The sequence below is a fragment of the Sapajus apella genome, unplaced genomic scaffold (assembly GCF_009761245.1).
Source record: "Sapajus apella isolate SASKATOON/1434 unplaced genomic scaffold, GSC_monkey_1.0 scaffold24, whole genome shotgun sequence".
NCBI lineage: Eukaryota > Metazoa > Chordata > Mammalia > Primates > Cebidae > Sapajus > Sapajus apella.
The window spans coordinates 21,605,087-21,619,433 of record NW_022436964.1 but is presented as its reverse complement, the minus strand read 5'-3'; the positions used below and the strand labels follow the sequence as shown (position 1 = coordinate 21,619,433).

Genomic DNA, 14,347 nt, shown 5'->3' with positions numbered 1-14,347 from the left:
CAATATATAGATGTAACCCAATTTCCCGTTGGTAATTGGGATCAATCATCCCATTCTACCACTATGGGGAACCAAAATGACCAGAGGGCAGTTTCAGCTTTCAATTTAATGAATTGTAATTCAGTTCCATTCAATCCAGTGACTGGGTCCTCTAGCGGAAGCATTTCTTCCTTTGGATCTAGGCTTCCAAACACAATAAGCCCAAGCTTGTAGAAATGATGTGCTGGGTATTTTCTATTTATCCCTCCAGGCATTGTGCCCAGGAGGCTGACCTCCATAGCCTGCATAGACCTAGCTCCCTTGTCTTCTGGCTTCCTGGTGGATCCAGCCAATGGAAGACCCTAGTTGGATATCAGAGCTGGGAGAACAGAGAGCTGGGTCTCCTCCACTCTGTCCCTGCTTTGGTCCTAGCATTGGCTACAACTATAGAATCTCACCCTACTTGGTGAAAAGTTGGCATTGCTTGCTTTCCTCTACTTAACAACATAGTTCCAGTTGATTACTCTCTCCTACAACCACAGCTACCGATCTCGCCTGGTTTTAGTAACTCCTCCCTTCCCCCATCCCCTCAGCCCTAGAGTTAGTAACAGCTCCCTGCTGTTACTGGTTACTACTGTTTATTGAAGGCTATGTGCCAGACACTGTGCTAAGTGCCTACGTATATTATCTCATTTAGTCCTCACAACTCTATAGATGGCTTTAGTCCTATTGCACAGGTGACAGTCACAGAGTGACAATGACAGACCTAGAAATTGAAGGTAGGTGTGTTGATGCTAAAGTCTGTGCACTCAAATACGATTCCTTACTTCTTGTACCAGTTGTTAACCTCCCTTAAAGAGTGTCAAAGCTCCACAAGGCTTTCCTCCTGGTAACCCGCCCATTCCCACAACTGGAGAAGAGATGCTGTTGCAATTTCCCCATCCAGCCATCCAACAAATAGTATCTGGAATGTGGGACCCATGCTCCAGAATCCTGAGGGCTGCTGTTGAGAGCATCAGGACGCGCCCAGGAGGTCAGGGCGGTGTTCACTCACAGGCTGAGCCTAGAGGAGGTTACATGACTTCTCCGCCGCTGTGGTGGTGAACAGCGACCTTCCTGAAGGCCCAAGACTGATGAAGTTCATGCTATTTTTCCAAGCCATTTGGGAGCAAAGAACAGAGGGCCAACAATTCAAGTATTCTCTCAATGAGGCTGGGAGAGAAACTTGGCTTACTCAAGATAGAAATTGCTAGTGAGATTGAGACGAGACAGACATCTCTCATAGCACCAGGGAAGAAAGACGGTTCTGTCCAAAAGAGAATGAGTAATTTTGGTCAAGTCTGTTCTTTTTCGTTCTCGGCTTATCTTTATGCTTCTTTAATAGTGGCAATTTAACAGATAAGGGAACAGAGGCATTATAACTGAGAATTCCACTCCACTTCCTCGGCCTCCTCTCAAAAAACTGGCAGGTGAGTTGCGGCGGTTTTTAATTTGCCCCTTTTAGCCTGCCCCCCCACATCCGGTCGCCGGGCGCCTCTCCCGGAAGAACACACCAGGCTTCTCCCGTAGGCGTGCTGGCCCTTTAAAGAAGCCGACGGCTGCGCGGATTGGCTGAGGCACGTCATCTATTATGGCTCGGCTCCAATCCCGAGGCTGGGTGGGGCGAGGCCGGGTCCCTGACGCGGGCGAAAGGACCCCGGGCCTGGGGGCCACTGCACGGGCCGCCTGGTCCTCGCGCCTCCGCTGCCCAGTGAGTGAACACCGGCCGCAGGCGGGTGGGGGAAGGATCATCCCGGCCACGTCAGCCAGCGGGATCTCCTGCGCTCCGGGCTTGCCAGGCCGCGCTGAGCGCCCGCTCCTCGTGAGCGCCGGCCCTTGGCTCTCGCACTGCCCCTGGTGCTGATAGGTATTGCCAACCTCATTCCATTAGAGTGCGTTCTTGTCGCCTGGAGTGGACTCGGGATCTCTCCGTAGCGTTATAACAGAGTTGAGAAAAACTGGCAGAGTGCTATCAACAGAAATCAGCACATCATTGCGGGAAATACCTAAATTACAGTAATTGGCCTTGGGGAGTGTGAGGGTGGTGGTAATTAAGAAAACCTCCGGAAGCTGTAGGCTCCGAGCTGGTATTTGCTGGGGGAAGTGGCTTAGTTTGAATGTAATGCAAATATTTATGGAAAGTGATTGTGGTGAGACGGTCAGTCATACATTTAGGTATTGTGTCATTTGATTAGGAAGTAAGTCAGCGCAGTAATTCCGATGACAATTCATGGAATTAATCCCCCCCGCCCCACCAAGTAAAATCAAATGCAGGTACTCAGGGGTGACCAGAAAAAAAGGCTGTGTGGAACTTGCAGCCTCCACCTCCCCCCACCCCCCAAGAAATACACCTTTCCATAGTAATCCATAGCTCACCTGAGGCAGGGCTGAAGCATTAAAGACCCCTTTCAAGATCTCAGAAGGAATCAAAGGGAAAATGAAGGCAGAGGGATTGAAATCAGCATTCTCTGCAAAGCACCACTCTGAGACACAGTGATGTTTAAACTGTATAAGTAGCAAGACATTTTTTACCCATGGTAAAAAGTGTTAGAATTTTTTAAAGACTTACCTTATGCAAATGTGTGAAATCAAAGTTATCCCTATTGCAAGGTCAACTTTTGTTTACTTTCTGATATGTATTTTGTGAGCAAGAGGAGATAGCTGAAAGCATTCTGGACACCCTAGGGAATATTCCTAGACTTTGGGAAATGACTGTCAGGAATGGGGAAGTTGGGAAAGGAGAGGAGGTTGAAAATAGGGAACTCCAGGGTGAAATTTACAAGGTGTGGTACATTTATTCTCAGGTGTTGTTTCCCATAAGGAAGCTCTTCTTCCTGCTTGGCTTTCACCTTTAACCCTTCCACCTGGGAGCGTCCTCCAACACACTCAAACTACGAGTCCAGACCCAAGAAAGCAAGGCCCAGAAAGAGGTAAGTCTAAATACTAACTTCCTAGACAGGGTTTCTTTCCCAGATGACTGACATGAGGACTGTCTCCCTTTTCAGGGGCGATCCCACCCCCTTATAAACAGGAGCACTTTAAAGCACACAGCTCTGTGATATACAGGGTGTGTGGAGGAATGGTACTAGAGGACAGTTATTTTCTTTATAAATGTTTGCCGCAGGTGTAAAAATGTAGTTATCCGCTCCTGTGTGCAGAAGAAAAATAAGGACTGGGAAGTGGCCTGAGCCACAGTTTTTCTTACATCTCTCATGCTTTGTGTAAACATTTAAGGGAAGTAGACATGAAGGAAACTGTCAAGATGAATAATATCTTGCTCCTAACCTCAGGCAGATTCTGGTCTGCTGTTAGAGATGAGTCACATGGGGCTGTCAAGGTTTGGAGAAAGGAAAGAACTGCCAAATCGCCCTGCTCTCAGTGAGTGGCCTCTAACTCTGGTCACAGGGTGCTGGAGTGGCACAGTGGCAGAGGAGGAGGGAAACCTCACCACCTCAGGCCTGTTCAGCACTGTGCCTCTTCATCCTGGTAAGTGGTTTGGTATTCTGTGCTCAGCTTTGAAGCTGACATGTATTTTGTGAGCAAGAGGAGGTAGCTGAAATTGTTTCAGCACAGAGCCCTGAAACTCCAGGGTGTGTCCTTGCCCAGAATACAAGGAAGTCACTGAAGTCTTGCTTACAGCTCCCAGTCACCTGGAATCCCGTTAGCAGGGATAACCCATCTATCACGACATGAAATACCCTCTCTCCTCATCATCTTCTCGGCCAGAACCCAGAAATTCCTGCTGAGGATATATAAAGCAGAAGCTCTGTCTGGGCTTCCCACAGAATACTTGTGAATCCTGGCTATAATGAATTAGGACTGGCTGTTCTTACCTAAGGTTCATAAACCTACTCAACAGCCTGCTAAAGAGAAAAGATATCAGCAACATTGTTGAGAAGGGTAGAGCAGTTGTAACTTTCCCGGAGTTTTTCAATATTATGAAATGCAACCAACAACTAACTCAAGATCTTCTTTACCCACGCAGTTGGATTAAGAACAAAAATTGGAGTTCTGTTTCATGTAGAGTTGACAGCCCACTTAAAAACTTATATAAGATAGACACTACGGTGTATTCGTCTAAAAAGTCCATTCCCAGGATGTTTAAGTATTGTATGTTTTTCCATTTTTGAGGACTTTAGTACATACTAGCTTGGAGAGACTGAAAGTGAAGCTGGAGGAAGGAGGATGGTTAAGGCTGTCAGCAGTGGGTGGATGGAAATAAGAGGCATGAAGGAGACGGACAGAGACTGTGGTGGGATAATAGGAAGAATAGCTGATTTATTGACCTTCAGACAGCTCAATCTTCTTAAAATGAAAATGTAAAGAGCACAAAGAAATATGTTCTCAAGATGCACAAGGCATCTTCTGAATCACCCTTCCTCAGATGCAAAGGTTCTGGTGTCTAACTGTACGGAGGTAAGAGGCTGGATGGTATCCACCCTGCCCCTCACGAAAAAAGCGAGTTGTTTTTTTCTTCAAGAATTCAGTTCTTCAAGATTTATGATGAAAAAAAAAAATCAGGAAACAGCCACATACTTACAGAGCAGGGAAAGATTTTGGAAATTATCCAGTTCAGTCAGTTGGTGTTAGGTGAGTAAAATGATGGCCAGACTCTTTAAGTATACCTGAGGTCAGGCAGCTAGTTGGGAGCAAGGAATAGAATCCACACTGTGGTGTGGCTAGATCAGAAATTTTCCTTTTTTTTTTTTTTTTTTTTACTTTGTCATAAGCCCAAGGTAGCTCAAAGCAGAGCACACAAGGATGCATGTAGTATATTATTAGACATCTCTTTGCTTTTTTAAAATTTTAGGTCAAGATGGGGTTTATATTTTCAAAATCTATGAATGAAAACATGAAAAATCAAAAGGAGTTCATGCTTATGAATGCTCGACTTCAGGTATGTTTTAAAATAATTAAGCTATTATGTTACAATGTTTAAAGTTTCTACCACATGTGTTTCAACCCTATATTCTCTTTGATCCCCCAAAATAAAATGTTCTTGGGCTGCATCCTCAAAACCAAGATGAAATGGATTACTAATTATCTGGTGAGTGGGCTAGTTTAAATCTCCAATCCAGATAAATTTGTGTAAAAACTTCCATTCTGCAGGAAGAGATAACTGCTTAGAGTATGTGTTACACAGACTCATGCCCCCTACCCCCAAAGATAATGTTTGCGATGGGGAAATTATCCTGGATTATGCAGATGGGTTCATTGTCATCTCAAAGGCCTTTTTTTGTTTTTTTTCTTTTGAGGTGGAGTCTCACTGTGTTGCCCAGGCTGGAGTGCTTGGCTCACTGCAACCTCTGCCTCCCAGGTTCAAGTGATTTTCGTGCCTCAGCCTCCTAAGTAGCTGGGATTACAGGCTTGCGCCATCACTCCTGGCTAATTTTTGTATAGAGACAAAGTTTCGCCATGTTGGCCAGGCTGGTCTCAAACTCCTGGCCTCAAATGATCCACCCGCCTCAGCCTCCCAAAATGCTGGGATTACAGGTATGTGTTCCTGGCCCAACAGGGTCTTTATAAGAGAAAGAAGAAAGCATGAGAGTCAGTGTTAGAGAGATTTGAAGATGCTACGCTGCTGACTTTGAAGATTCCGCAAGGGTCATGAGTCAAGCAATTCAGGAAGATCCTACAGGCTGGAAAAGGCAAAGAAACAGATTATTTTGTAGACCCCTCACAGGGATGCAGTCCTACCATCCCATTTTGGACTTCTGACCTCAGAACTATAAGATAATAGATTGGTGTTGTTTTAAACCACTAATTTTATATAAGTTGTTATAGCCGCAATAGGAAACTAACATGAAGTGTGAAATCTTAACATTGGATTTAGACAATGGCTTGACAGAAAAGATCAAAGCACTTCAGAAGATTATCTAATTGCCTAATACAGGTTGTAAAAAACATTTTAAAATGTTGCAAGTCAAAAAATCAAGTCTTAAGTTTGACCTGAATTATTTTCCTAAGAGTTCAGACAAAGATATCTAGGCCTCTGTGGCCCAGTATGGCCCTGGGAGTAGAACGCCCTCCTGTAAGGCATGAAGCTAGTGGTTAAAAATGAGGACTAAAGCCAGACTGCCTGGGTTTGAATCCTAGTCCCGCCCTTGACTAACTGTGTGACTTGTGCCTCAGTCTCCTGATCTGTACACTGGTGGTAATAATACTCCTTTCAGAGGGATGTTTTAAAGATTAAAGATGAAATATAGTATATAGAATAATGCCTCAAGTTTTTAGAAAAATGCTTTCACCCCATAAGTATTTGTTGCTGTTGTTACTGTTGTTTTTAATGACTGACAAGAGTCATTAAAAACATAAGTTACGCAACAGTTGAAAAAATGGACAACTGAATTACTGTAACAGAGCAGTGATCTAGGGGAGACCAAGTATTAGGTTTACAAATCAGCCAAGTGTTGAATGCTTAGCATGTCCTTGTCAAAGACCTTTGGAAACTACAGGGTTTTTACTCTTATGTTGGTCCCCATGATGTCAGGATTTGTGAAGGGTCTAGGATTTTACCTTACTTGCAAGGTAACATGTTAGCCTGTTACAGAAGACTGGAGACACCTACATCAGAGTCAGAGCTTTATCACTCAAAGCACAGCAAGCAGCATGAGCGTGGTGGTGTTAATTCCCCACATCCACCAAAACTCAGTGAGGTGACAAAGATAGGCATGGCTGCAGTGACAGCTATGCACTCAGAGGGTTTGTGTTACAGCTGAGTAACATCGAGCTTAGGGAACCTACTGCTTTCACAGTGGACCATGAGCAAGGGGTGGATTGTGGCAGGGGGAGAGTGTGGGAGCTACTTTCCTTGTAGTTGTCATGTCCTGGTTGACCCACCCCAAAATGGAGACCTCAGGCCTGGGAGTTACAAGCCTCCATGAGCCAGGAGTTCATTTTTAACTAGAGCTCAGCAGCAGACCAATGATTGCTTCCCCTTTCTGTTATGTGTTGAAATGTGTCCCTCCCAATTCATATGTTGAAGCCTTCACCCGTAGTACTTCAGAATGTGAACTTGTTTGGAGATAGGGTCTTTATAGAGGTAATCAAATTAAAATGAGGTCCTTAGAATGGGCTCTAATTCAGGGTGACTGATGGCTTTATGAGAAGAAGAAATTTGGACACAGGACCATACAGTTCATACTGGGACCATTCACTGGGAGCATACAATGTGAATATGAAGACAGCTGTGTACAAGCCAAGGAAAGGGGCCTGGAACAGTTGCTTATCTCACAGCCTTAGCCAGGAACAAACTCTGCAAACACCTTGATTTTAGATTTCTCCGCTCCAGACGAGAGACGATACATTTCTGCTGCATAAACCATCCAGTCTGTGGTCCTTTGTTATGGCAGCCCCAGCAAACTAATACAGGATGTATTTGGTGCCTGTGCCCAGCAGGTGGTGCTGCTGTACTGTGCAGTGGTCTCACTGGAGCTTGATGATTTTTCTTTCTCCCTGGGATTCTATGTTTCTGTTAGACCACCTGGAAAGGGTCTGGGAATCCCTGACTGGGAAGTCCCTTCTAGTCACTGTGAGTTTTATAATACAAGCATGTAATGCATCAATGTCATTGTACATTTGTATGTAGCCAGGAGGGAGAGTGTTGATACACGTCACAGTATCTTGAATTGGCTAAAGGTCCCTTTAATTTTTCTTCCTTGCTGTGAAGTTGGCTCACACTCTATCAGTTGAATTCAGGTACTTTCTCCTGCCTAGTCAGAACACAGACAGGGCCAAGCATGATACTCACTGTAATCCCAGCACACTGGGAGACCAAGACAGGAGGATTGCTTGAGTCCAAGAATTCAGGACTATCCTGGGCAACATAGTGAGACTCCTTCTCCATTAAAACATTTTTAAAAAATTAGCCAGGCATGGTATTACACGCCTATAGTCCCAGCTACATAGGAGGCTGAGGTGGGAAGATTGTTTGAGCCCAGGAAGGTCAAGCCGTGATCATGCCACTGCACTCCAGCCTGGGTGACAGAGCGAGACCCTATCTCAAAAAAACAAAACAATGATAATAAAAGAACGGAGACCAAAGAGTTTAACATACGTATTTCAAGGGTGGTCATAGTTTAAAGAGATTATGCTGTCTCCAGCTAGGAAATTTCTCCAGCTAGGGGAGAAATCAGAGTGTAAAGGGGCAGGGAGGACTTTTTGTCCTTTGGCTTCTCGTTCCAGAATGGGTGCTGCTTCCTCTCTTGTGTTCTCTGGCTCTGGAGAGAACTGCCGCTCAGAGCCATCATTATTTCAGCCTTTGCTGGTGCCACTGCACAGCCCTTCAGTCTTTGGAGCTCTGGGCCACCCCAATGCTTAGCATTCTTGCCTTCCCTGGGACCAAGTAGACTTTGGCACCCCTGTCCAGTCCAACAGAGCCATGAAAGTTTGAGTCCCTCCCTTTGCTAATGTTCCCCAGGATACTTCCATAAAGCATCAGAAGTTGGAGAAGATGCCGGGGAGGGGTAAGGGAGTGGAGAGAGACTGCGGCTCAGTGCTAGTAAGCAAGGTTTTGTATTTACTTTCCGTTTCAAGTGACCTCCTGCCACTGGGCTCAACAAACAAGTTTCTGATGCTTTTAGTCTACCCACAATTCTCTACCCTCATTGCTGACACCATTTGTTTCCGCTTTAGGGAATCCCTAGATTGAGTAGCCATAGCCATGTGGCCTTGTCTTTTGGTTGGAGCATGGGGCTTGCTGCTCCAGTGTCATGATAACATCCTTCCCTTCTCCCACCCCAGAGGGGAGCATGCCACCACCAAAGCACCATTAGGACACCATGTTTCAACCCTACCTTTTGTTGTTCAACCACATTTAACACATAGGACAGTGAATAACCCTTATTCTACTTCCCCATCCTCACCACCATCTAGGCAAGAGCATTTACTACCATATCTCTGGGAATCTTCTCACGTCCTCTAACCCAGCCACCCAGGGCCCTGTCCCTTCTTTTCCAGAAAGTCAGATATCTCTATGAGCATCTCACCTTTGTCACCAAAACTATCAGGCCATGTAAAGTGTCTGGGATTTTATGCTGCTTGCAAACAACGATAGTCCTCCTTATCTGTGGGCGATATGGTCCAAGAACCCCATTCAATACCTGAAATCATGGATAGTGCTGAAGCCTATGTATACTATGGTTCTCCTAGGACATATATACTTATGATAAAGTTTAATTTATAAATTAACTACAGTAAGAGATTAACAATAACAAAAATAGAATAATTATAACAATATAATAAGTTATCTGTATATTGTCTTCTCAAGATATCTTATTGTACTGTGCATCTTAGGCATATGATATTTTTCTTTTTTTAAATTATTATACTGAGATACATGTGCAGAATGTTCAGGTTTGTTACATAGGTATACATGTACCAGGGTGGTTTGCTGCACCCATGAACCCGTCATCTACATTAGGTATTTCTTCTAATGCTATCCCTCCCCTTGGTACCACCCTCTAACAGGCCCCAGTGTGTGATGTTCCCCTCCCTGTGCCCATATGTTCTCATTGTTCAGCTCCCACTTATGAGTGAGTACATGGGGTATTTGGTTTTCTGTTCCTGTGTTAGTTTGCTGAGAATGATGGTTTCCAGCTTCATCCATGTCCCTGCAAAGGACATGAACTCATTCTTTTTTATGGCTGCGTAGTATTCCATGGTGTATATGTGTGACATTTTCTTTATCCAGTCTATCATTGATGGGCATTTGGGTTGGTTCCAAGTCTTTGCTATTGTGAATAGTGCTGCTTTATGCATACATGTGCATGTGTATTTATAGTAGAATGATTTATAATCCTTTGGGTATATACCCAGTAATGAGATTGCTGGATCATATGGTATTTCTAGTTCTAGATCCTTGAGGAATCGCCACACTGTCTTCCACAATGGTTGAACTAATTTACACTCCCACCAACAGTGTAAAAGTGTTCCTATTTCTCCACATCCTCTCCAGCATCTGTTGTGTCTTGTCTTTTTAATGATTGCCATTCTAACTAGCATGAGATGGTATCTCACTGTGGTTTTGATTTGCATTTCTCTAGTGACCAGTGATGAGCTTTTTTTTTCATATGTTTGTTGGCCGCATAAATGTCTTCTTTTGAAAAGAGTCTGTTCATATCCTTCACCCTTTGAAGGATATGATAGGGTTCTTTTTTTTTCTTGTAAATTTAAGTTCCTTGTAGATTCTGGATATTAGCCCTTTGTCAGATGGGCTTTTTCTCCCGACCAGCTCGAGCATCCCAGGTTGACTTCAGACTGCTGTGCTGCCTGAATTTCAAACCGGTATAGCTTAGCTTGCTGGGCTCTGTAGAGGTGGGATTCACTGAGCAAGACCGCTTGGCTCCCTGGCTTCAGCCCCCTTTCCAGGGGAGTGAACAGTTCTGTCTCGTTGCACTCCAGGTGCTACTGTGGTGCAAAAAAACAAAAACAAAAACAAAAAACTCCTGCAGATAACTTGGTGTATGCCCAAATAGCCACCCAGTTTTGTGCTTAATACCCAGGGCCCTGGTGGTGTAGGCACCTGAGAAAATCTCCTGGTCTGTGGGTTGCAAAGACCATGGGAAAAGCATGATATCTGGGCCAGATGGCTCCATCCCTCATGGCATGGTCCTTCACAGCTTTCCTTGGCTAGGGTAGGGAGTTCCCCAACTCCTTGCACTTCCCAGGTGAGACGATGCCCCACCCTGCTTCAGCTTACCCTCCGTGGGCTGCACCCACTGGCTAACTAGTCCCAATAAGGTGAGTTGGGTACCTCCTTTGGAAATGCAGAAATCACCCACCTTCTGCGTTGGTCTCATTGGGAGTTGTAGACCCGAGCTGTTCCTATTTGGCCATCTTGCTGGGGAATCCTTGATTTTTTTTCTTATTGAGAACTTCACTCTTTCACTTAAAAGAAGCACTTTATGTCTTCTCTTTGTTATATCCAAATTGCCAGCATAACTACTGTTGCACTGTGGGGCTGTGGTTAAGTAAAACAAGGGTTACCTGAACACTAGGCACTGTGATGATGTGACAGCTGATCTGATAACTGAGATGGCTACTAAGTAACTAACAGGTAGATAGTGTGTACAGCTTGGCTACACTAGACAGGGGGATGATTCATGTCCTAGCTGGAATGGTGGGAGATTTTATCACACTACTCAGAATGATAGGCAATTTAAAAATTATGAATTATTTGTGAAATTTTCTATTTAATATTTTCAGACTGAGGTTGACTAGGGGTAACTCAAACTATTGTGAAAAATGAAACTGTGGATAAGGGGGGACTGCTGTAGTAAATTGGCCTGTTATTATTTCATGGATGCTAGCAGAAGACTTTATTACTCGTAGCACAGGAAGGGGCATGCACTCCAAGTCCCATAGAGGAGATGAAGGAGAGCCTAGTTGGATGCTGGGATGGATGCGCTGGGTTTGTGACGTAGGCGAGGAACTTTGAGCCTGTTATCACTTTTATCATGAATGGCGGGAAGGTCTGCTCTTGGATTGGAAGGAGACGGTACTGAGGGAATGTGTTCTCTATCTGGGTCCATGAGGGGGTGTAGCTTTAAGGGCAAAAATTTCCTGGTGCCATGCCCCACTCCCATCTCTCTCCATCCAGGAGATTCAAGGGTTTATGTTTGAATTTTGCGGGCGCGGGAAGAAACTAAAAAATGACTCCAGCGGAAGTTCTAAGGAACTCCTTTCATTGGCCCAGGGTCTTGGAGAAGGTGGGGGTTCCTCCCAGGATAAATGTCCTATCCCACACACCTGGACGGATTTCCCCTCTGGAATCCTCTTCCACACTCTTTGTGGAAGACTTTCTCTTCTCCTCCTTTCTTTCTCTACCTAAATAAAATCACCTTTCTGCAACACTTTTTGGGTCCGATATTCGCTTTACGAGCATATGGCCCACCTGCAGTGGCCCCACCACTTATTCCTTAAGAGGTTGGAGGCCAGCCGGGCGCGGTGGCTCAAGCCTGTAATCCCAGCACTTTGGGAGGCCGAGGCAGGTGGATCACGAGGTCAAGAGATCGAGACCATCCTGGTCAACATGGTGAAACCCCGTCTCTACTAAAAATACAAAAAATCAGCTGGGCATGGTGGCGCATGCCTGTAATCCCAGCTACTCAGGAGGCTGAGGCAGGAGAATTGCCTGAACCCGGGAGGCAGAGGTTGCGGTGAGCCGAGGTTGCACCATTGCACTCCAGCCTGGGTAACAAGAGTGAAACTCCGTCTCAAAAAAAAAAAAAAAAAAAAAAAGAGGTTGGAGGCCAAGAACCCACAATGATCACCGGCATCCAAGAAAAAACACAGTTACAGAATCTCATCCCTCAAGGTTGCTTACTGCAAACACAACTCTGGGAAATGGCCCAGCTACAAGCAGTCAGGGCTTGTGACCTTGTCCTAACCAGCAAGATTGTGCAGGAAGACTTGGCTCATGGTGGATTGACTCTCCCAACATGTGTTGCTTAAGGTGACTAGGTTTTTCTTGTTGGTCATGATACACTTTATTTCTAATTTCAAGAAAGGGTAAGCAGGAGACTATATTCCAATATGGTTGAACCAGCCTTCTAACCCTAGAGATACTTGAGTTCTGATCCTTCCTGGGGTAGCCTAGAGAGGAACATCCTCATCTACAGCAGTTTTGGAAGATCAGACTGTTCCTTAAATGTGTCTTACTTGAGGGAATTAAACTTCCAGCACCATTCTAGGGTTTGGAGTTGTTCTTTACTTTTTTTGAAACATTTGATATATACCACAGAATATATTTATATTAAATTCAAGTTATGGAGCATAATAACATGAACACCAACAAATCTCCCACTAAACTTAAGAATTATGTTATGACAATATTCCTGAAGCTCCCTGGGGGTTCTCGTCCCTATCTGTTGAGTGAATCCAAATAGCTAAGGCTGGGCTGGCATTGACCTCATGTCTCAGCAGTCCCGAGGATTAAAAGGACCCCACAAATGGAATGGACTGGACTACTGGAATAGAAGATGATGTCTGAGTAGGATGTTCAAAGATGAAGTTTAAAAAAAAATCCTGATTGAAATACCATGTCTAAATAACATCTTTAGCCTGTGATTGAGTCTTTTGGCTATTTTTCTATTTAATGGCACCTCTATGAAAAGGATAAATAGAAGAATTAAAGCAAAACATGTATTAAGGTAAAGCCTACTAAAATCTTACTGGAGTTTCTTCTATATTTTTTGATTAAAAAAAGATAAATCACAGCTCAATAATTCCTTGTTAATGTTTTTTTCTTTTGGGGGAAAAGACCACTCTCGATTCAACCCCATCTCTTATACCACTGGTCAGGATCTCAATCCTGGCTGAACATTGGATTCATCCAGGGGCTTTTGAATGTTTGGGTGCCACCTCAGACCTTTACAGAGTTGTTATTTTAATCTCTCCAGGGGACTGCAATGCATGGCCTGGAGTGAGAATCATTTTTTTCCTTTCTTTTTCTGTGATGCTACATAATTATAACTGGTGATTGTGATTTAATATAATCTACGTTGGAGATAGAAACCAATCAAGTTTTCAATTAATAGTAAGCCAATCAGGATATGAAATTAAATTAACTGCTGGAGTCTGATTAATCAAATGTATAAAAGGCCTCAAATCAAAAGGTTTTCTTTTTTTAACTAATTACTTTGGTTCAAATTGTGATGGTGAAGATTCATGCTACTAGTTATAATGATATTTTCAGATTATCAACAAATTTCAATTTCTTTCTAGCCTGTGTTAGGATAATAGATGAATGGTAAACTATCATTCATGTAAAAATGAATAGTTCCTTAAAATGCCACTAGGTGGCACACCTTGACTAATTTTATATCACCTTAGTGGCTGCAAAAGCATTTTGAGAATGAGGAAAGAACACATTCTATAGGTTCGTGCTATGCTACAGTGTTATGTAGGCAAAGCAGTTATGGTCAATATAAAGATTCGTTGGGCAGATGTTTATTTATTGTTTATTGTGTTCAACAAACTAAAGATTTTAAAAAAATACATGAGATCTAGACTTTGACCTTTATGTCTATTGTTAGACTTTGGTGTTAAGAAAATGAGGCATAGCTATAATCCAAAAAATATAGTTATTTAATATGTAGAGGCTGGGAAGAGTAGCTCACACCTATACCCCTGGTCAAAACAGTGAAACCCCATTTCTACAAAAAAAAAAAAAAAAAAAAAAAGATTAGTCAGGCATGGTGGCTCATGCTACTTGGAAGGAGGATCGCTTAAGCCAAGGAATTCGAGACCAGCCTGGGCAACATGACAAAACCCTGTCTCTACAAAATATATGTGTGTGTGTGTGTGTGTGTGCGTGTGTGTGTATATA

The 14,347-nt window shown here is 43.7% G+C and overlaps 1 protein-coding gene and 1 long non-coding RNA gene across 4 annotated transcripts in view; both read left to right on the top strand.

The window, feature by feature from the left end:
• PLGRKT (plasminogen receptor with a C-terminal lysine) overlaps positions 1-14,347 on the top strand; it is an 87,025-nt gene that overhangs the window by 6,130 nt on the left and 66,548 nt on the right. The window contains exons 1-3 of one of the 3 annotated variants that reach the window (XM_032291064.1): positions 1,581-1,729; positions 2,823-2,948; positions 4,829-4,915. In XM_032291064.1, coding sequence (XP_032146955.1) covers positions 4,835-4,915 — 81 coding nt within the window. In that variant the 5' untranslated portion in view covers positions 1,581-1,729; positions 2,823-2,948; positions 4,829-4,834. Of the gene's footprint in view, positions 1-1,580; positions 1,886-2,822; positions 2,949-4,828; positions 4,916-14,347 lie in introns of those variants that run through there. The other 2 variants (XM_032291065.1, XM_032291066.1) reach the window with 2 other exon arrangements.
• LOC116559884 lies at positions 10,138-14,201 on the top strand. Its single transcript, XR_004272666.1, has 2 exons — positions 10,138-11,943; positions 12,262-14,201. It is a non-coding gene; the product is annotated as an uncharacterized LOC116559884 (long non-coding RNA).